At 38.2% G+C, this 22,425-nt stretch overlaps 1 protein-coding gene and 1 long non-coding RNA gene across 9 annotated transcripts in view; one reads left to right on the plus strand and one right to left on the minus strand.

Annotated features, from left to right (window-relative positions):
• Nucleotides 1-22,425, plus strand: part of PLXDC2 (plexin domain containing 2) — a 326,726-nt gene that overhangs the window by 178,795 nt on the left and 125,506 nt on the right. For all 7 annotated transcript variants that reach the window (XM_061586483.1, XM_061586489.1, XM_061586486.1 and 4 more), the window contains 2 exons: nucleotides 3,753-3,899; nucleotides 14,948-15,017. In XM_061586483.1, coding sequence (XP_061442467.1) covers nucleotides 3,753-3,899; nucleotides 14,948-15,017 — 217 coding nt within the window. The remainder of the gene's footprint in view (nucleotides 1-3,752; nucleotides 3,900-14,947; nucleotides 15,018-22,425) is intronic.
• LOC133365100 (uncharacterized) lies at nucleotides 3,493-13,172 on the minus strand. Of its 2 annotated transcripts, XR_009758107.1 has the most exons (4): nucleotides 13,086-13,172; nucleotides 11,994-12,174; nucleotides 5,626-5,872; nucleotides 3,493-3,818 (listed from the first exon to the last, which is right to left on the minus strand). It is a non-coding gene; the product is annotated as an uncharacterized LOC133365100 (long non-coding RNA). The 2 variants fall into 2 exon arrangements; XR_009758108.1 differs by lacking the exons at nucleotides 3,493-3,818; nucleotides 5,626-5,872 and adding an exon at nucleotides 5,879-6,005.

Consider the following 22,425-nt stretch of genomic DNA (forward strand, 5'->3'; position numbering starts at 1 on the left):
GTAGCTAACATTCTCAAGAATTTAGGGATATAAAAGCAAGCTTTTGCTAAGTGCCTTTTTCTTGTTACTGTCTGCATTCAGTCTGTGTAACTTGTGAACTGAGTCAGACACATATCTCCAACATATGTGCAATAAACTTAGTGGAATTAACCAAACCCATGTGTTTCTAAGGCACATTTCTGGCTGTTCCCAAGTAATAATATTGCACATCTATTGATAGCTCTACTACATGCTTCTTAAGTGGAACTATCAGAAAATGCCATGTGATAATGACCCCAAGGATGTTTATTTCAGAAGCAGGATCACAACAAGTTGACTACCAGAGGAATCACGACATCACTGGCATGGATTCAGATTGTTGTATTTGCCTGGTACTTAGCATAGCTGAGTCCAGCTTCCAGTGTCACAGTATCTGCAGTCACCTGGATGTGCAAATGTCCAAAAAGAAACGAGCACAAGTGTAACTAAGATTTCTCCACTTTACCTGCCCAAGTTCCCATTTGGATTTTTACAGCAGCAGTGTGAAGCACTTACAAATTATTTAATTTATTTTTATTTATTAAAGGAATTTTATCTCCTGCCTGTCATATTCAATATTCAAGGTGGCTAACAACATTTTCAAAACTAATTTCTAAAAACCCCAAATCAATTTAAAGCATGACTTAGCCCATGATAATTATAATAGCTAAAAGCATTTAATCAACTCCAATAAACTTCCCCAAAAGCCCTGTGGAAAAGCCAGGTTTTGACCTTTGAATTGGGCTTGGAAGTGAATCAGCACCCAATGCAAGTAGAACAATATCAGAATTATAAGCTCTGTCTGACTTCAGTCAGTGTTCTGACAGCTGCACTTTCAACCAGCTGCGTTTTCTGAACAGTCTTCAAAGGCATCCCCATGCATTACAGGAGTAGTCCAATCTGGATGTTACTAAGGCATGTATGACTGTGGCCGTGTCTGACCTATCCAAGATGAGGTGCACTCTTCGTCTCAGCTCTCTCCTGAACAACCAAGAGCACTTGTGCAGATCTGCTCTCAATGTGTGATCTGCTAGCCATGTGTGAAGGCCCACCTGTGTGGGATTACAAAAACAAGGGGAGTATGAAGTCACAATAAAAGGTCACACTACATGGGTGGAGAGCTGAGTTCAACTTTGTAAGTCGGAGGCTGTGCACTCATCTGGTGGCTAAAGATGGTGTAACATCAGAAGCCTCTCTAAGTGGGCACGATGTGGACAACATGAGTCAGTTGTGCATTAGATGCTCATCAAATCACCCCTCCCCCACAAAGCTCAAGCAAACATATTTCCAGTGTACATTTTAAAAAAAAGATATCTCAAAGGTAAAGCCATATTGATTCTTAAACAATGAGTGTTAATGTTTCGTAATGGACACTAATAAATTATAGGGAGTTTTTTTTCCAGATAAGCAAAATTTATTATCTGCATCTCTTGATGCAGAGTTTATGCTAGAGTTAAGTCCTTGAACATCTTCAAAAATCTCATTATCGAGCTATCAAGTTTGCGAATATGAAATACTACATGGGAGGGCTTAGTGTCGTGGATTCACATAGCTGTGCATAAAGTTGCACGTGTTTCCATAGGCCTCAAATACCTTCTACCTTTGATAATCATGAGATGAGAGATGGGATGAGGAAATCGGAGACAGAGTAATTAGATGGCTTTCATCAAAAAGGCTACTATAGAGTCTTTTTCTGCTTGTGATGATATCAGTAAAAGGGTTCATACTCTAGATCTGAGAACTTTGGCTATTTGATCTGCATATAGCATTGCAGTTTTGCATCTATGCAATATTAACTAATTTCAGTGATATTAAATGGCTATACCTTTTGGTTGCACATGGACTAGATCTACATATGTGCTTTCATCTTCATTTACCTCCAGTGGCAGCTGTTAGTGACACAAAACTTTTTTTTTATTTAGTTGATGGAAAGAGATGAATATTTAGAGAAAACTGCTAATTGCCAGAAATTATTGTACTAAAGAAAAACAAGAAAGTGTGTGGTTGCATGCAGATAATCATATCTTAGCTCAATAAACAGAAATATGAATGAACCTTTTGCAGATGCATACAGCCTCTTCTCTTTTCTTAGCATGTCACGAATCTTCAATAAAACATAGTTTTATGTTTCAAATTTCATCCAGACTAGGAAACTATAGTAATCTAATCTGGAACAAGTCAGGGGTCAGCTGTACCCTTATCTGAAACCTGAGGTCTCCCTGGAGGAGGAGCAGGGTCACTCTCAGCAGATCTCCATACTGGCAGTGACCCTGAAGAGCCATTGGATCTGGACATCTCTGCCCTAGGACTAGACATCATAGTTGCCTGGATTACTGGCCAGCTTTCAGACCCCACATCACCCCCCTTCCTGGCCACAGTCAGAAAGGAGATGGCAAGCTAGACAGCTTCAGGGCCACCACTAAAGTACCCAGCTATCAGCACATGAGTCTACTTGGGAGGAAATATGTGCCCAGATCGTAGCTCGGTTGAGAGCCATGAATGATTGGCAACTCCACTTCTATATAAGCTTAAAGTCTGAGCTGTTTCATTAGTGAAACAACAGCTGTTCATACAGGTCCAGGCTCCAGCCTTCTTGAACTGGGAAAATCGATACTAGGCTTTTAAGCCAACTTCAAACCAGTTTGGATGAAAAAGCAAACCATGGTTAATCAAAGACTTCCTGGCTTATCACAGCTCATTGAAGAGGGAAAAAGTGGGATAAGGATGGAGCATGTGGGCTAATGGACATCTTGGCTTCTTAAACCACGGCCTGTGTGTGTCTGTGTTCATCTGTGTATGCACTCACATTGCATAGGTTGTGGCTTTTATAATATGTTGAGTTCCTAGAACTCAGTATATAAATGATCCAGCCCAGCACAGTATCTACAATACTTCAGGATGGTCACTAAACACTGAGGAGGTTTGTGGACCTTAAAAGTTAAGCAAATACTGAATATTTCTTTTATGTATTAAGGATGTTGAAGTATTTACCTGAAAAATTAACTTACAATTTCAGAAACTTTAAAAAGTTTGACTATATAACAGCTAGCTAATTTTTTGGGGATGGGGGAGATCCAAAAGGAAATCAGAGGAGTCATAGGGACTAAGACCTCAAGCAAAAATTCAAATGCAAGGTGGCTTTTCATAAAGAAGATTGTGTAACACAGCTTGATTATTTTTTACTGAGTGGACTAAGCATAGAAACAAACGGTATTCTACTAAATCAAGATGCTATTAATGTGCTACCAAACTGGTATCCCAGTGACTGTTTTTCTTATCAAAATTGATATTCTAATTTTTAAAAAAAGGACAATAAACAAAAAAATGAAACACGTATTTTCAAAATATCATAATTTAAAAACTATTTTTAAAAAGATAACTGCTTGTCACACTTATTAAAACAAAAGTTGTTGTCAAAAGATTTATTGGTCATCACTCAATCAGAAGCCAACATTTATTTCTCTATTTGCAGTGACTGCTTATTTGAGATCATAGTATGCAAAAATTGCATTTGTAAAATGAGATTTATTACAAGCTGAGTTGGTGCTTTGCTTTGCTTTCCTGTTTTAGTGTACACATAATAAAATGGTCTATTTTTTTACTTCAGTCACATTAATTTATGGGGCAAGGAAATAAAACTACTGGTTTCTGCAGGAAATGTATAATACTTACATTTTTAAACAGTTTTTTAAAAATACAATCATTTTAAATCTGTGTTTGGCTTTTTCTTTCAGGAGGATATGGACCACAATTATTACACTTCTAGGACATATGGCCCATTTGATTCTACCAGCCGAGATCTGTGGGTGAACATTGACAAAATGGAGAAAGATAAAGTGAAAATTCATGGGATTCTCTCCAACACACATCGGCAAGCTGCAGTAAGACATTTGATATGTATTGCTATTAAATATTTTGTTTGTGTTGATATCCTGTCTTCCTCTGTGATACACACCAAGCCAGAGGAAAAAACCTGAAGGAACTCAAACCTACAATGAAAACTGCAAGAAACCAACCACTACCAAGTTGGAGTGTATGTATATATATATATATATATATATATACATATATATACATACATATATATATATATACATACATATACATACATATATATATATATACATACATATACATACATACATATATATATACATACATATACATACATACATATATACATACATATACATACATACATATATATATATACATACATATACATATATATACATATACATATATATATGAATACATATATATATGTATATACATATATATATATATGTTTATACATATATATATATATGTATATACACACACACACACACACACACACATATATATATACACACACACACATATATATATATATATATAAAATTTAAGATGTATCTTTCAATTTTAATTTTGAAAGTGAAAAACACCAAATGCCTTTCAGCATTGAATCTACCCTATTGTTAATTTTTATTTCTCTGTAATTCAAATCCATCTCTCTTAGAAGGGATAACATTGCTAAACCATTGCTTTACCACCTTTGACAGGATTAAATGAGAGGCTGGGAATTATTTTTCCATATGTGCATAAGTGAAATCATAATTGTCATGATATTGTGCACTGAAAACCCCCCATTTATGGTTAAATATGTTTGATGAGTTACAAAGGATTTCATCATCGTTTGTTCCAAACATTAAGCTTGCTTTGTTTGTGGCATTTATAGAGTTGAAATTACAATTTTAAATTTAACACATGAACAGTCTGCTGGATCAGGTCCATGGTCTATCTAGTCCAGCATCTTGTTCTCACAGTGACCAACCAGATGCCTCTAGGAAGCCAGCAATCAGGACCTGAGTGTGACACTCCCCTCCTGTGGTTTCTAGCAACTGGTATTCAGAAGCATGCTGCCTTAGTAGCCATTGATAGCCTTATGTATATATAAATGTAAATGTACTGCCTTCAAGTCGATTCCAACTTATGGCGACCCTATGAATAGGGTTTTCATGAGGCTGAGAGGCAGTGACTGGCCCAAGGTCACCCAGTGAGCTTCATGGCTATGTGGCGATGCAAACCCTGGTCTCCCAGGTCGTAGTCCAACACCTTAACCACTACACCACACTGGCTCTCTGTATAATATATACATATTTATTATATCCTTGATAATATATACCCCAGCTTGGTGATTGGGGTTTTTTTTACCTCTGTAAAAACAGGATTATTTTTGTAGTATAACTGGTAATCAGGGATGTTCACCTCTGAACCTCTAGTTCGGATCTATAACTGGATCACTTTTTTTTTTTGTAATCTCTCCCCACCACCCAGTTGCTTTAAAAATGCAAGGTATACGTGTCTATAGGAAAATATTTCCCTCAGGAAACCTTACCCCACCCCCAATGAACTTTAAATCTTTCTGTAGACCTCGAGCAGTATTATAAAATGCTTTGGGGGAAATGTATGTAATCTTGTCATTCAAGTCAGTGGCTGTTTTGCCATTGAGTTCACTTGACAGGAGAATTATGCTACAAATTAAGTAGCTTAAGTGCCATATTTAGAACTAAAATGTAGCTGCCTTATATTTACCCATTAAATTTGTATGAGGTGGCATAGTACCTGAGTTTCAGAGAACTGTTAGACCCTTGTCAAAATATTGTTGTTTTTCAGCTGTTGATTCTTGTCAAATGATAACAGAGGTGGCAGGTTTAATTCCATTTCCAGATCAAAAATCTGAGATGTTTAATTCTGATCACACACTCTTTGTAGCAAGAATGTTACACTAAGCCACTACCTTACAAGTATAATTGGATGCTGTAAGATGTCCAAATGGTATTCCCATAGCTGAACCAAGCGCTGGAAGCTCCTGGAAGAAAAGAGTCAGTGTTGGCCTTAAAGGGGATGTAAATTAGATAGCAAAAATGACAACTCTTTTGTCATGTGATGGAATGGATTCTTGCTCTGTTGGTCTGAAGAACAATTGGACTGAATTCTGACACCTAGGAAAAAAAGTCAGAGTAAACAGCTTTAAGGGATAGTTCACTACCTCTTAAAAATACAGAAGGAAGTAGCTGATGCTGAGAGGAAGGAGAAGGGGAAAATAAATAAGAGTTAGAATTCTGCTCTCCATTGGGTTGTAAAATATCATTTCCCAAGGCCAATAAACTCTCCAACCAGGTGACAGGCTGAGAGAAGAGTAGTAGATAGAAGAGAATCTCTGCAGGATTCAGGAGGAAAGGGAGGTAATAAACCCTCTAGATTTAGACTGACACAACATAATATATAGAAGCTCTCATTTCCCAGCCAAACTGAAAAGAATAGCTAATAAATGGATGGAGCAAAGTGGAAATGCTGGAGCTTGACAGTTTCCTGAGTTAAGAATGAACCTAAAATAGCACAGTATCAGTTATATGAGATTTCTAGACACGGTTGGTTGTTTGATAATAAAAACCAAACTGTGCTACAAATAAGAATGCTTAATGGGATGGCTATTCTGCCAACACATCTTTCCTTGAGCACTCTTGGAAAGAGACTCTGGAAAGGGACGAGAGCAGGATGAAAAAGCAAGGCGTATTCATCAAAAGGAATTGCAACCGTTTTTGTATGTCTGTGTTTCTTTTCCAAGCCAAAACAATGCAGCCTGGATCTTTGACCCAAAATTGAATAATACACAATTCAAATGAGTTGTGGAAACAATGAAAATGTAAGGATTGTGCCAAGGATTTACATTTTTGAAGGCCTTTGTGCAGACTTTGAAGCTAAGCATGAGATAGAGCAGGCCAAAATAAAATAACCAAACTGCCTGATAATGGTGAGGGGCATAATGAGGATTTCTGAATAAACAGATACACAAATTGAGAGTGTGATTGTGATGCATCTGTATATACATAAATATACATATGTATTTATGCACAGAACTTTCATTCTGTTGAAGTCAGAGTTTATAGGAACATGAATCATGGTTCATATTGTATTGTAGTTTGATGATGTAGCCCCAAATTTGTGCAAATGTGGAGATGCAGTTCTGACTTGAATGATCTTAGGATTTATCCATTTAGGATTTGATCCTTTTGAAAGCAAGCTACTTGATAATAATGTGTGAAGGGGACTGTTGAATTGTCAAAACTGGTTAGGTGCATGTTCAGTTAGGCCCGAGCAGTACCCAAACCATTTTTTTAAAAAAATTGTTGCTTGAAAGAAGTCCAACATGAGCACGGATTTTGCAGTTTGCAAGAGATGTGGCCAGATTAGTCTAATTTTGGAAAAATAGCAATATATATGTGATTTGAAATCTCATTTTGTGGTAGCTTGCAATAGTCATTTATCTTGACTTGAATAAATTATCTGGCCTATAGCCTTTTAAGTAGAGACCTTATCCCAGTCTGCATGTGTGTTGGAATTGTTTTTAAGTTTTTTTTAAAAAAAAAAATATTAAAAAGGGTTTTTTAAAGATGTTTTGTTTAAAATATTTTAATATGTTTTGTTTTTATGATGTTTTATAGATGTTTTGGTGTTTCATCATTTGTTTGCCACCCTGGGCTCCTTCTGGGAGGAAGGGTGGGATATAAATTTAATAATAAATAATTTTATTATTATTACTATTATTAGAACGTTTATTCCAGTGAGGTATAAGCATATACAACAGAATAAGCTGAGAAACAATAGCCTAGTTGTCTGTAATGCTTAGCCAAACCTGTGACTTAGTGAGCAAACATGAGGCTCCAAGAGGGAAGATTATGACTGCTTTGCTTCTCCTCTAATCTGGCTGCTGCCACACTGCTGTGAGGTAAACTATGGTTTGGCTAAGCATTACATCCACACCTGGGACTGATGGTTTTTCTCCCCCGGAAAAACCATGAGCAAAGAGGTATACAGTAAATCTTGGCTACAGCTCATGGTTTGTCTGGAGTCAGATAAGTAATGAACCTGAGTTTTGAGCAATGAGCCCATGATTTAGCTCACAGAAGTGCAGCGGCAAAAGAGTGGAGTAGTAATAAATTATTCAAAATCCTCTCTCCCAGAGCTCACATATTTTGGTTTGGCTTACCATTCAGGGTGGACCAGATAAATGTGTTTGTTTTTACTAATTTTAATGAGACTCATTACTAATTATATTAACTCTTTTCTCATTTGTTAAAAGACCAATGATTGTTGTAGATGTCCATTTAAGTTGTTGGGAATGAGAACTGAGGACCACTTTGGTCAGTGGTATTTTTGCTTATGTAAGTAGACCACAAGGAAAAAAGGAATAACATTGGCTGTGCTAATGCCACATTTGCTCTTATATGGTGGCTATTTTAAATTCACTGCATATGCAGAATCTTTTAAAATGGTGCTTGGAACCTGAGCACTGATAAGAGAAGAGGAACAGTGAGAATGGGCTACTGCCATCTTATCCTGCTTGTGTGTTTCCTATAGGCATCTAACAACTAGAAGCCATGCATCCAGTAAAGTGGTGCCAAGCCTATGGAATTCCCTCCCACCTGAGATTAGACAGGTACCTTCCTTGCTGAACTTCAGGAGCATGACTAAAACTCAGTGGAGAGTGGTCCATTAGGGCAAGTGGGGTGTGATGTTACTGTAGGTTAAGCAAGTAAGTAAGTGCGGGTCTATTAGGTGATGTATGGTAATTGACAGAGAGAAAGGGGGAGTACATGGATGAGAAGCTGAAGTATGCTGGATGATGATTGGCTGAGTGGCTGGCTGGCTGAAGGTATAAATGGAGGTTGGTGAGTGATGAGGGGGGTTGAGTCGGAAGGGGGAGAAGTTGTTGAGTTAGTTGGAGTGAGGTCGTTTGGTGAGGGTTGGTTGGCAGAGTTCTGAGGGAAGTTTGGATTGTATTTGGCTAATATTTAGAGTATATATATGAACAGAAACATAAAGAGTGACCATATATGAAACCATACGCTTGTGAAACATTCCTAAAGTAATCTTGTTATTTCCTGTTGTTAGTAAATAAATACTTACTTGGTTTACCAAAGGCCTGATCCTTGGCTGAGGGAATGTACAGACCAGAAGGGAGGGCAAGGTAATTACCAAGGCTGAACAGAAACTGTATCTAATGGTGGCAGCGGTGAAGGGAGATATTGTAACAAGTCAAGTATTCAGAGCAACCCAGAGTTGTATGCTTTATATATAAAAAAATACAAGGGGGTTGGGAACAGCATAGGCACACAGTCACAAAGTAACAAGCTATAGAGAGGCTTAGGCAAAGTCTCTGGGAGTATTGGTTACAGGAAGTGACTGGTGGTGCTGCATAGCAGTGGGATCTAGTGAGATCTGTGCTAGAGCGGAGTGAGAAACCATATAAAGGACGGTCCTGACTGGTGGTGTCCCTGGTGGTGCCTAGTGAAAGGCAGTAGCCACAAGCAGGTGGGAACCTGACAGGGAGAACTGGAGAAGGATGTCACATGGGGCACTGTCCCAACAATCTCAGTTAGCCCTCACTTGCCTTCTTACTTGCATTCAGTCGTGAGCTGGCTCTGCCTGTCATTGGCTATGACTCCATCTACAGCTGGTCTCCCTGCCTTCTGCCCCACCAGTCCCAATGAGCACCAGCCACCACTGCCAAGACTTTCTTGTTTTAGTGGGCATTTTAAGGTAGTGTTTGGTTTTAAGATGATTTTGTTTCATTTTATATATGCCTCGTTTTTATGTACACTGCCTAGAAATGTGAATAATTAAACGGTATATAAATGTCTTAAATAAATAAAAATCTGGTTGGCCTCTGTGGGGAAGATGCTGGACTAGACAGGCTTCTGGGGCAATTTTTTTATGTTCTTATGGCAAAAGAGGAGAGGGCCAGTAGATATGGGGGCCATTGAAAGAGTGGGCACAGGGACTTGGTAGAAGACTGCCCTGCCTTCTACTCATATCAGTTGAAATGTTCACATGTGTATTTATTTAAAATAACAAAAGAAAATTGGAAACCTGAAATGATAATGAGGAGAGTGGAAGCCCATGTCAGGGAGTACATAGCATCAGCTCCTGACAGATCATGCATGGCCTGAGAGCTGTTGGGGCACCCTCTCCCCCACCTTCCCTGGGGTTACTTAAATAACCTGAGGGAAGGCAGAAGTGAGGAAGCATGGACCAGGAACCTTGCTCCATCGTAAGAATGAAGAAAAGCCCTGCTGGATCAGGCCAAAGACCCATCTAGACCTCTCAGGCCGAGTAGACCAGCTTCTTGTTCTCACAGTGGCCAACCACAGGCCCATGAGAAACCCACAAGCAGGATGTGAACGCAACAGTGCTGCCTCCACTTGTGATTCCCAGCAACTAGTACTCCGAATCATACTGCCTCCGACAGTGGAGACAGAACATAGCCATCATGGTTAGTAGTTCCTCTCAGTCAGCCTGAGAGGACTCTCTCTTCATTTATTTGTTTTAGTATTTTTTTAAAAAAAATTGTTTGCAAATTTAAAGAACAGGTAAAAAAAGAAAAAGGGTTATAAAAAGTGTATGAAATAAAAATAAATAATATATGGATTTTTTTTTTAAACACCATCAGGTTACATTAAAGATATAATACCCATCAGTACATCCAAGGTCACAGTAAGGATATAGTACCCATCAGTACATCCAGTTTAAGTTAAACATATAAATTTGTATATGCCCTCCAGATGTCCAAATAATGAAACTCATGTCCATAAAAAATATGTTCAAATGTAGCCAGAGTAATGAGGTACTTAGACCATTGTGTGATATATGATGGCTATTTATCCTTACAGACTCAAAAGATAAGTCTCTTACAGATCATAAAATCCACTTTTGTTGTCCTGCCATCCCCATATTACAAAAATATAATTTACAACTGCATGAGCTCTGCGAACATCAAGGATTGCGCCAATACAAAATTGATGTGGACAGCAACTTCAGACCAAAAAGAATATATCACTGGACAAGCCCACATCATATGCTTCAACAAGGCATTTTCTGCATTACACCTCCAACATCTATTTGTATGGGGCAGTGCCTTCCTATATAGATATTGTGTAGTTCAGTATACTCAAAATATTAATTTTTGCTGGATCAATCTCAATTTCAAATCTAAAGAAGCATACCATATCGATTCTAAAGCAATTTTACATTGTTTAGGCTGTATGATACATTCTAACTTCTTATTCCACACCTCTCTAAGCTCCTTAACTTTTACCTTACAAAGATCCATTAAGCATTTATAAGCAACCATTATGGGTTTAATTTTCTGTAAGGATCCAATAATTCCCTCCAATACTTTAGAAGATGCTGAAGCACTCAAAGCAGATGGTCCATAAATAGACACCAGCAAGTGTTGCAATTGAAGATATTAACGTCCAGCAATCGCCAGTAAATGATGTTTAAACTGTAAAATAGGAAATGACAAAAATTCTCCAGTATTTTAAAATTATAAAATGCCTTGAGTGCCTTGGCAGAAAGGCAGCATATAAATGCAATAAACAAATATAAATATAAAAACAAACTACCAAGGTCTTTATTAATCACAGCCACATATGTTGCTTTGAAAATTGTGGGTGTAAAGAGACAACTGCCTTGGCAATTTTGCCATTTGGGAAACTTGCAAAGGGACTGATAGCATAAACAGGAGATTCACTTCCCACCCTCTTCAATATTTTCATCATATGAAAATCATATTTTTTCATCATATGATTACTAGTTAGTAATCTATCAAATCAAGTGGTTTTCTATTTGGCCAGTATAATTTTATATCCTATTTGCATATTAGTACCTTTGTATGGATAATCTTGTAACTATGCCATCCTAGCATAATAGTTTTATAATGCCATGCTCTCCAAATAGATGCTGTCACAATTAATATGATTCTTTTCCAGTGAGAGGCTATGCAATCAGGTAGGTGTTTAATGTCACCTTGGCAATCCACCCAATGTAAAGCATGTCACATAGCAAATTCTTCCATTCAAACTGAAACATAATTAAATTAATTCCAGCATACTGATTATGGTTAAATCAAAAATTTAATTTTGTACCTGCAGATACAAGAAGAAAAATGTGGCTTCTGGTTGGACTTGACATCACTTCACTTTTTTATGCTTTCTTCCAACTTCTCAAGATAATAAATTTGGAGGGGGGAGAATCATAAAACTGCTAGAGTGTTAAAAATTCTAAGGGCTGCCTTGTTCAGAACATGCCTGTAAAGTCTTCTCTGCCCTTGTAAAGAAATGAATCTCCATCATTATACAATAAAGAACAATTTCCACATCATGCAAAGATTAAGTGATGAAAATACAAATGGCTTCTTAAGGTTTATGCTCTATAGTTTACAAGGAACGGGGGTTTACATTTGTTAAATGCTTATTCATCAGATGTTTTATAAATTGAGGAGGCTGAATTAATACAGAAAAACATGGAAGATGCTTAGGCTGCAATCCAATACACACTTACCTAGGAGTAAGTCCCATTGAACCAATGTAGCTTACTTCTGAGTAGACATGTATTGGATTGCAGCCTTAGTCTCCTAAACTAAACTGAATTTGGGATATTAATGAATTGGAAAATTGATTTTTTAAATGATGACCAAAAAAATCCCTGGGAATTCCAGTTTTCCCTATATTTGCAATAAGCTGATTTGTTTGTCCATAAATGTTGCCTTCTTGCTACACTCAGGTAACAAAGAAAACCTTTGTTGTTTGGCATACTGTTTGTGTGTGTGTTTGCTAGGACGAGAGGCACAAAGTAGGTACTAAAGGATGATATGTTTTATTGGAACAAGTTATGCTAGTAAGATATGGAGACTTTTATGATTCCGTACCCTTGGGGCAGAATTAAAAAGCATAAGATTGCAAGGTTTTATATGCAAAACAGGTGGGACTAATTAACATTACTGTTTCATCATATGACCTATGTGTGTGATGTTTAGGAGAGCAAAGCAAGCGCTGTAGCACTTTCTGCTAATAGAGTCCCCTTTTTTGTTTAAGGTTGGGCAGTGAAGGGAACGGGAGGGAATTGCAGTAAGGGAACCTAACCTCAAAGAGTAGTTGCACTTATCCAGCTCTTTTGTGAAAAGACACAGGAAGGGCATAAATATAAACAGCCAAAAGCAGCAGTAGCATAATGCCTACCTTAGGACCAACTAACCTAGAGGGAGTCCCCAGCTGACAAAGTGTCAAGGTGAGTTAAGCAGCAGAGTGAGAAGAGGGTAAGTTTATTTAATTCTTTAATTAAAACAGCTCACACTAATAAGGACACTATAAGGTCACTGTGGGCTAGGAGCCAAATCCTGAAGGAACCTATAAATTAGGAGCTGAATTCTAGGGGGAAGAAGTTTATAGAAACCTGGTTTTTAACACTCCCCTAACAGGGAAGCTTGAGAGGACACAATAAAGCTGACAAAACTATGTCCGCACACAGTTCCATACTAGCAGGAGACTTAGCTTAGTTTTAAAAAAAGGTAGGCTTAGCCTTCCTTAAACGTACACATACCCAACAGTCTCTGTTTTCCAAGGTTATGTGTTTGTTTATTTTTAATGTTGTTTTAGGCTACTTGGATGTGCGGCAGCCAAGGCCAGCACCTTGTAGGCGTTTTTTTAAAAAAGTAACTGAAATGTAACTGTAGTGATTACTTTTGAGAAAAAGCAAAGTAATCAGTTACTTTCAGAGCAATTGTAATTGTAACGGTAATTACTACTTCTGGGGGGCCATGTAACTGTAATTTATTACTTTTTAAAAGTAATCTTCCAAGCTCTGAACAACAAGGTAAGCAGTCAGCTCTGTGTGAGTTGGAGACCATGGGTGGGAAGGACTGAGTTCTTCTCCAAATTAAAATCTAGGCCAGCTGAAGAGAAGGGATCCCTCACACCCTTTCCCAAGGAAAACATAATGTAGCAGCTGAAGGGAAGAGCTATTTTGTCAGCACCATGCCAGAGTGAGGCTGCAAAGTGGCCAGTTGTGCCTGGTAAAGGAATTGAGATGTGAAAAAAATGGGGTTTTTTTTGTTTTTTTCAAAGCTTTTTTTTGTCCCCCCCTTCCAAAAAAAACCCAACCATATTTCAACATATTTTTTCCAATTTGGGGGGGGGGTTCACATCTCTATGCAGGACACTGACATCAGACAACTGTGTAAGGCTTGGCTTTCTAAAGAGCTGCTTCTGCTGCTACCTGGCATCTTCCTTCACTGTGGGTGTGAACTATCCCTCAGGTGATGCTGCCTGGTGGCGCCCTCTTAACACCTTCCCTCCTCAGAAGTGACCAGCTACGTAATGCCAATGGTATTTACTCACAAGCCAAGCCCTCTTCAGCCCTTACATGTGTGAAGAGGGTATAGCATGGTGATACAGGCCATGGGGCTGTGAATTCATCCCTACCCACAAAGCTATGTGCTCGTTCCAACCCCTCTCTGTTGATCTTAACTTCTGATGTGGGAATCCTGCTCTGTGCATGGAACCTTCACACCTGATTTAGAACTCTGGGCAATTAAGATTCTAAAATTGTGTGGGAAGCAGACTTACTCTCAGAAGTGCTCAGCACAAAGATGGCAAAGTCTGGAGAAGTTATGTGACTTTGGGAGTAGGGGCTAAACATGTGACAAGCACCCACATCCCTCTGCCCCTTTCATGATGATTCCCTTTTAATTCTAGAGACATCTGAAGAGGGCTTAAGTGTGCATAGGAATGCTGATGTGCAGACTAGTTCTCTGTTCACTTAGAAGCACCAATTCACTAAGTGGGAATTACTTTAAATATGTTTAAGATTGCAGCATCAGCCTTCATTTAGAATCCTAAGTGTGCTCCGTTTATACGTTTCTAAGCTTTCTCTGCTATGCAGAATTGTTTCCAGTTTTAGTACTGAAAAATGATTCTAAATTGAGGATGGAAAGGCTGTGTAAAACACTTAAGCCCAAAGCAGCAGTGAATGGGTTTAAAGTGAATGGGTCTCTACTATTCCTTACATTATTGATTTTCTTTTCTGGTGTTGTTCCTTGCAGAGAGTGAATCTATCGTTCGATTTTCCATTTTATGGCCATTTCCTACGTGAAATTACTGTGGCAACTGGGGGTAAGTGGTTTCTACCCGTTTCACTTTTGAATAATCTGACAAGAGTTTCAGATGCTTACAATCAGATTTTTTAAAAATAAAATAAAGTGAAGTACGGTAGAGCTTGCATTATCCAAAACGTGATAGGTCAGATCTCCAGTTCATTCAAATTCAGCCTGTCTCCTGTATCAGCAAACTGGTATAAATAGCGCTTACATTGCCCAAACGTTTTGATTAGCTGAACATTTTGAATGAATGTCTTCTCTCTGCACCCTTCCTGGCCCTCACTATTAGATGCATGGTTGGAGAGGGAGAGGAAATTGCTAGCCTGTAAAGGCTGTGTGCTTTTCCCATCTATTTTTTTCCACCTGCATTGTCCCACCCTTCTGCCTGGACCTTCATGAGTTGCAAATTGAAAAGTACTGCTGTACAAGTGCTGGGACTATCAAGGGGCAAGTTTTTCCACCTGCCTTCCCCCCTCACCCCTTCTTTCTGGGCACTACCCTTTACCAGGAAGATGAATGTGTTTGGGTTTTAGTTATTGTTGTTTTTATAAATGTTTTGTTGTCTTAAATTTTGTAAATGTACTTTTTTTCTTACTTGTATTTGTGTGTGTTCTTTGTAAGCTGCTTTGGGGGCCTTTTTGGCCAAAAGGCAGCCTAGAAGTAGCCCATAACACAACATATCCCACACCCCATTTTTTATTCATGATTTGTAATGTTATAGATTGTTTTTAATAAGTTGGGAATTGCCTTGAGAGACTCAACCCTGAATGGTTGCCCATAAATATATTACAATGAATAGATTGAATTTGGGAAACCTTTGGCTTCTTCACTTAGCTTTCCATATGAATAACAATATATTAAGTCACTTGCATGTGAAGCAGTTACACTGTTTTTTTTTTCAATTAATTTTTATTCTAATTTTCAAAACCAAAATAATACAAAAAGAAAACAACACAAATCAATAACTAATACAATACAAAAAAATACATATATATAAAAATATTGACTTCCGATTTGTCATAGTTCAGCTATAAATCTATAATATATAACAAACCTATCTCTTAATAGATTATAAAATCACCTTCCTCCAGCGGTTATCTTAGTTGGTTTCAAATCTCATTAACATCATATCATTTTAATATTCCACAAAAAGTCAAAGAGAAGTTTCCAATCCTTGAGATATATATCAATCAATTTTTTTTCTAAATAAACATGCCAATTAATCCAGCTCATCAAATCTACTAAATCCAGTAATTTCAAAACACTATAATTCAACTATAAATCTATAATATATAACAGACCTATCTCTTAATAGATTATAAAATCACCTTCCTCCAGCAGTTATCTTAGTTGGTTTCAAATCTCATTAACAACATACCATTTTAATCTTCCACAAAAAGTCAAAGAGAAGTTTCCAATCCTTGAGATATATGTCAATCAATTTTTTTTCTAAATAAACATGTCAATTAATCCAACTCATCAAATCTACTGAGTCCAGTAGTTTCAAATCGCTCTTCTGTCATTATCCATACTGGGTCCATCTTCCATCTTTACGCACCCAAAAATCTTGCTGTCATAGTCATATAATAAAAGTCTGATAGGAATTTCCTCCATCACAGATATTTTCTTACCATCAAATCCAAACGTAACACTGAAGTATTGTTTCAAAGCCGCATCTCTGCTCCTCTTTTCCACATGATACACTAGTACATTTCTTGAAGGTTTTTCCATTGACACAAAACAGGGATTTTCTATTAACTTTCTCCATTTCAAGTTCCATCAAATCCTTCCAGTCCAGGAATTTTTTTGAACCGATAATATCTTTATCTCCAATCTCTTCAATTCCTTCAGAGACAGCGCTGTATTCCAAACTGTAATATTTATCTCCAGGATCCGTCACAACCAGGAAATCCAAATCTTTTTTCATGTCCATATTTAAGCCAATCTCCATAGATTGAACCTTGCCTTTAATTTCTCTTTCATCCTTTTTTTGTTTTCCAGATCTATCTTTATTCTCCTTTCTCATAGAATCCTGAGTTTCTTTCAGCTCCTGTCTCATTTCATGAAATTCAGTTCTCCACGCTTGTCTATTATTTCTCAGTTCTTGTTTTATTGAGTTAATCCCATCCATTATTTTCTGAAGCATGTCTAGAAATAAAGTCCCTTCTTGTACATCCATGATCTTCTTAATTGCCATTCTTAAAACCAAAAGAACAAAACTCCTTCAATTTTCAATGTCCCAAGCAAAGAGCAGTTTATTTCTTTATCCAGTTACAAAGGAGTTAATCTTTCCAACCAACTAACATCACACGCTAGACAGTCCTTATCTCTTAAATGTCCAGAAGTGCAAAAACAGCTTTTAGTTCACAGCGTTCAAATAACTAGCAGAGAGAATGAGCAGATTCGTCAACAACAACAACAAAAAAAGTAGATCAGAAAAAATAGTCCCTTATATATATTACACAAAAGTCTTGTAAATCAAAAAGATTTCTTATCTCTCCCAATCAGAAAGCTCTCATCCGTTGTAATCTTTAAAACGCAATTTTCCATGTCAGCTTTTTGCAATAAAAAAAAAAGATAAGCTATTTATATTTTCTTCCCCCTTAGTTCCGTAAATAAAGAAGGAAAGTCTTACCTCATCTAGGTTATCTTAATTGCTGTTACTTTGACAAATCTCTTTAGCTATATAGATAAGAAAATGATAAATGTAGACAGGAGGTTTGCCTGCTAGTCCGTTAAAAAAAACGGGTCACTTATCCAGCTGAGCTAGCATAAAATCCTCGCTCTGTCTGAACTGCTGGAAGACAGACAATTCTGACGAATTCCAGGCTCCAACAATCGAAACAAAACTATGTGGCAGATCTCACGCTTCTTCCTTATCCGGAAGAAATCATCCCCAGTCAAAAAAAACCCTTCTGACTGAATTTAAAACTGGATAAGTTTCATCCAAGACGGGAGCCCGTCTCAGAGGCAGCACAGGCGGAGGGATCCTCCTGGGAAGTCTTGAAGCAGTTACACTGTTGATAGGCTGAGAGTTTGTTGTGAATGATTGATCAGCTGACTATTATTGCAGTTCTGAAACTGCTGATACATAGGGCCAAACTAGATGTGAAACTAAACACATCACTGATTATGATGGTTTAATTTATTACCTGCCCTTCACCATGAGGTCCCACTTGCATTTTTAAAAAAACAAACATTAGTGGTGCAGGCTGGCAGTTTTTATTCTGCTCAAGGCATGAGGATGGGGATTAACCCTTTGCTCCACCACTGCTGCCAATGAAAATCCTCCTACGGATTAGGGGAGGGAGACCCTCATTAGTGCCAAAGGGAGCTTCTCTCCTGGGGCTGCAGGGGGAGAAAAATGGGTAAACTCCCTTCCAACAAAACCTGCCCATCCTCACACCTGCTGTTAAAATTTATGTAATGACACAATAGCAAGTGACATGCTTTGCATCATGTCTCATTTGTTCCATAGAAGGCTGTGTTTTGCGCCGGCTGTCACAGTGGGTTTTCCTCCACTTCTACAGTGAACACTGCTGTTCTACTATTAAAATAAAAGTTGCACAAGCACCTTCCTGCTCTCAAAGCAGAGTGCAAACTGTAAAGAGAGATAAATGGGGTGCCAATTATATATGATCTCTTTTTCTTATGAATATCTGGACTAATCAAAAGCAGAGTTAAAACTGCATCTCCAATGTTAAGAGCATTTATTGGCCTAAATTACAAAGCTGTTAAATATACTATGCCAGAACCTTTGGCCATTTTCACAATGAAATGGGGGGGGGAGAGAGAGAGATGATTTCAAAGCAAAACTTTATCTTGCTCTTTAAAAGGGGAGGAGCTGGCAAACAGGTCCTTCTGTAAAGGGAAGGGAATTCAGTACACACTTAACCTGGGAGTAAGTCCCATTGAATCCAATGGAGCTTATTTCTCACATGTATTGGATTGCAGCCTTAAAAGGGGATAATGATAATATTGGATGCACTTTTAATTTATTGTAAGGTTAGTAAAATGGAAGAAAGGAGTTGATTTGTGACTGGCAGGGGGGAAGGATGGCATAGATTCTGAGGAGCAAAAGACATAAAAGTGGCTGGCACTCCATCATTCAACCATAGACAAGTAAACTCTTACTGGGTTTGTGAGACTGAGATACATAGGAGTCATCCATCAAATATATCATGAAAAAGAAACATACTGAATTTTGTTGTACTCTTCTCGTGTTTGTCCAAGGGGAAAAGAAGCCCTTTGGGAGGAAATCAATGTTTCAGGCCCATCAGACACAATCTCCAGTGTGTGCATCCACACGCACGTGCACACTGCATGCAAATTACATCTTTCTCATTTGTGTAAACCATAGCTTGTTATTACATCAGAATTAAGTAAACTATGGTTTGCCTCTAAGCCAACACTGAAAACTCTCTTCAAAGCATGATTTCCAATTTTGGTTTGGAGACAAACCATAGCTATATCCACTCATTTTTCCCCTCCCTATGCAGTTACCATTCTGTGGAGAGTCAGGATCAATCCATTTGCCCTACCCTCTATGTTCCTCTTGTTCTTCCTGAAAACCCCACAAGTTGCGGGCTGAATGTCTGTAATGGGAAGCCTGCTCTGCTGGAAGATCAGGGTCCTTAATCATGTCGGGAGCTTAATCACATAGAGTAGGCTTCCTACTGCAGACATTCAGCCTCAGTCACATCGTGTGGAGGGTTTACACAGGTGGCGGAGGGTACATGGGAGGAGGTGGGCCCAATGGATTCGTCTGTGCTCTCATGCAATGGCAAACATTGCAGGGAGAGAACAAGTGAGTAGGGCTTATGTTTTGTGGAAATGGGCTTGTATTCAGCTAAGTTCTACTCAGAGTACACCCACTGAAATAAACAAACATAAGTTGGTAATGTCAATTAGCTTTAGTGGGTCTACTCTGAGCAGGACTACTATTGAATATCCCATAGTATTTTGCCAGATGTGAAAGCAAACTGTGTTTTGGAAGAACCAAGAAGTGCAGGAGGGATTGGCATGTATGGTGGTAAAAGAGGGAATGTGGCAGGCTGAGGCATTGCTGTGGTTTGGTCACTAGTTACATGTGAACTAAACAATTGCTATTGTTGTTTTATGTGAGGACCCCAATTTCTCCTTAAGATCATGTTAAGAGAAAGTTTGTGTCTTCGTTAAGGGATTCTAACTTGGTACTTCCTGTGCTTCTGCTAAATTGAAAGCATAACAAATAAAGAAAGCATGGGTTTTGTTTCCATCAGTCATTTAGTATTTGCATTTCACTACCATGCAGTCTTGGATGATTATTTTTGACCCTCGATTAATGAGAGAGAGAAGTCACAGGGGTTGGCTTGGGCAATTAACATATTCTGTCTCAGTCCATGTTTTACCAAGGTTACTTGATTCATGTCTGTGAGGTATATTAGTTTGCACTGCCATTATTAGTATAATTAATCAAATCCTGTTCTTCTAGAGGTGGATAATTGTCATGTGGGATTCTTATGTATGCTAATTTGGGTAACTAGGAAACCACTAGAGGCCTTCAGGCTCTCTAGAAAGGCATCCTGACAGAATGTTTCAGCTGTTTTCATTTAGGAGAAAGAAGCACCATTGGTGGTGGGTTTATAAGTTTGGTGGGGCAGTGGATTGCCAGGGTGGAGAAGAGAAGGAAGAGTAACGACAGTATAGTAGAGTGAGGCATAGCATGTTTGTGTACCCTCTTTCAATAATATTGTGTAAGGCTGCACTGAACCATAAAAGCAGTCTTGCATCAAATAGGGATAATATTTTTCAAATGTAAGAGGTTAGTAAATCTTGATTAAGGTCACCAACCTTTTTGGACCAGAGGGCACATTTCAGATTTGGAGAGAGTGCTGGGGCACCTGTCACAAAATGGTTGCCATGTGGGGGGCATGGCCCCAGACCAGAAAGTAGTCATAGTGAGGTTTTTCCCATAATTGTATTTCCATATTAGAAAAAGCTTGACCTGTTGAACTTCTGCCTGACATACAGCTGTTAAAGGCACAAGAACTATGGCTTTTCTGCATTGCCAACCCTAAACTAAAGCCTAGACTGCCAGACAACTCACGTATCTGTCACAGCTCTGACTTCGCTCATTGGCTAATAACACTGACAGGCCGGAGCAGCCAGTTTGGCTCATTTCACATAAGGTACTTAGAAGGGTACCTGCACATTTTGCTCCATACTTTTCTTTCTAAGAGGCCTAGAGCCTTACTTTTAGAAAGAAAGAAAGAAAGAAAGAAAGAAAGAAAGAAAGAAAGAAAGAAAGAAAGAAAGAAAGAAAGAAAGAAAGAAAGAAAGAAAGAAAGAAAGAAAGAAAGAAAGAAAGAAAGAAAGAAAGCTCAGATTCTGGGCTACCTGCTGGAAAAGGGCCATGGCACCTGAGAAAGCCTTCAGTGGCCCTATCCCAGCTGGTAGTCCAAAATCAGAGCTTTTATTTAAAAAAAGAAGTTGCCAAAGTCTGGCTTAAAATGTGTACATGGCAAGACGTGTTGGATTATGTTAGCCTCTTCACCATGTATCACTTGGAAAGTGGCTGTATATGGAATGCTGTATGAGCAGACTTCCCTTTGATTTCAGTCACACACAGACTTTTCTCATGGAAAATAAGTAAGTTTAGTTTATTATAGGAAATACATACTTAATAGAAAAGAGGTCCTAGTTCTAGCTAACGAAGTTGGAGATGCAAGGAGCCATGCTTGATCCTTTGATCTCAGCAGAGAGAGATAGAAAGGAAAGATGTCTCCTCTCCCAAGGTGGGATGAAGAAGGGAGGATTCAGGAAGTGAGGACAGCACAAAGAGTAAATTTGTAAATTTACACACCTGAAGGAAGGTCAGCACAGATCAAAGGACAGCGAGATAGTTTAGGGGGCTGGGAAGTTCCCCTCTCTATCTACTCCCCATGCAAATTCCCATCAAGCTGAGTTGCATCCCAGCACTTCCAATCAGATCTTCATCTGAAGATGCAGGCTTTTAACTTTATTCTCTTTAGGGCTACCCCCAGATTTAAAGTAAACTAGTTGATCAATCATATAAGCTTTAATCAATTGATTGATTCAATCTGCATATGTTTGCATATGAGGGGAAAAACAATAGTCCGAAAGAAATAAGCATAACTTGTTTTTAAATATTGCACGGATGTATCACAGCATACAGAAGAGGCATGTCCCATTCTGTCACACACAGGAGGAAATGCTTTTTATAACATTATGGAGCTTGATGGTTGCAGTTTGTATTAATTTTAATAACAATTAATTGGGGGCACTTTTGTAGTTGATAAAAATGCTTTAATCAAGTCATCTGATTAATCAGTTCAGCATTGCAGTTGTAACTCTTTGGTTAGATCCCACAAATTGTTTTGAAACTCCCTGCATAATGTATGTTCCTGCCTGTTTGAGAAGGG

This window comes from Rhineura floridana, chromosome 10 (assembly GCF_030035675.1).
Source record: "Rhineura floridana isolate rRhiFlo1 chromosome 10, rRhiFlo1.hap2, whole genome shotgun sequence".
NCBI classification, from domain to species: Eukaryota; Metazoa; Chordata; class Lepidosauria; order Squamata; family Rhineuridae; genus Rhineura; species Rhineura floridana.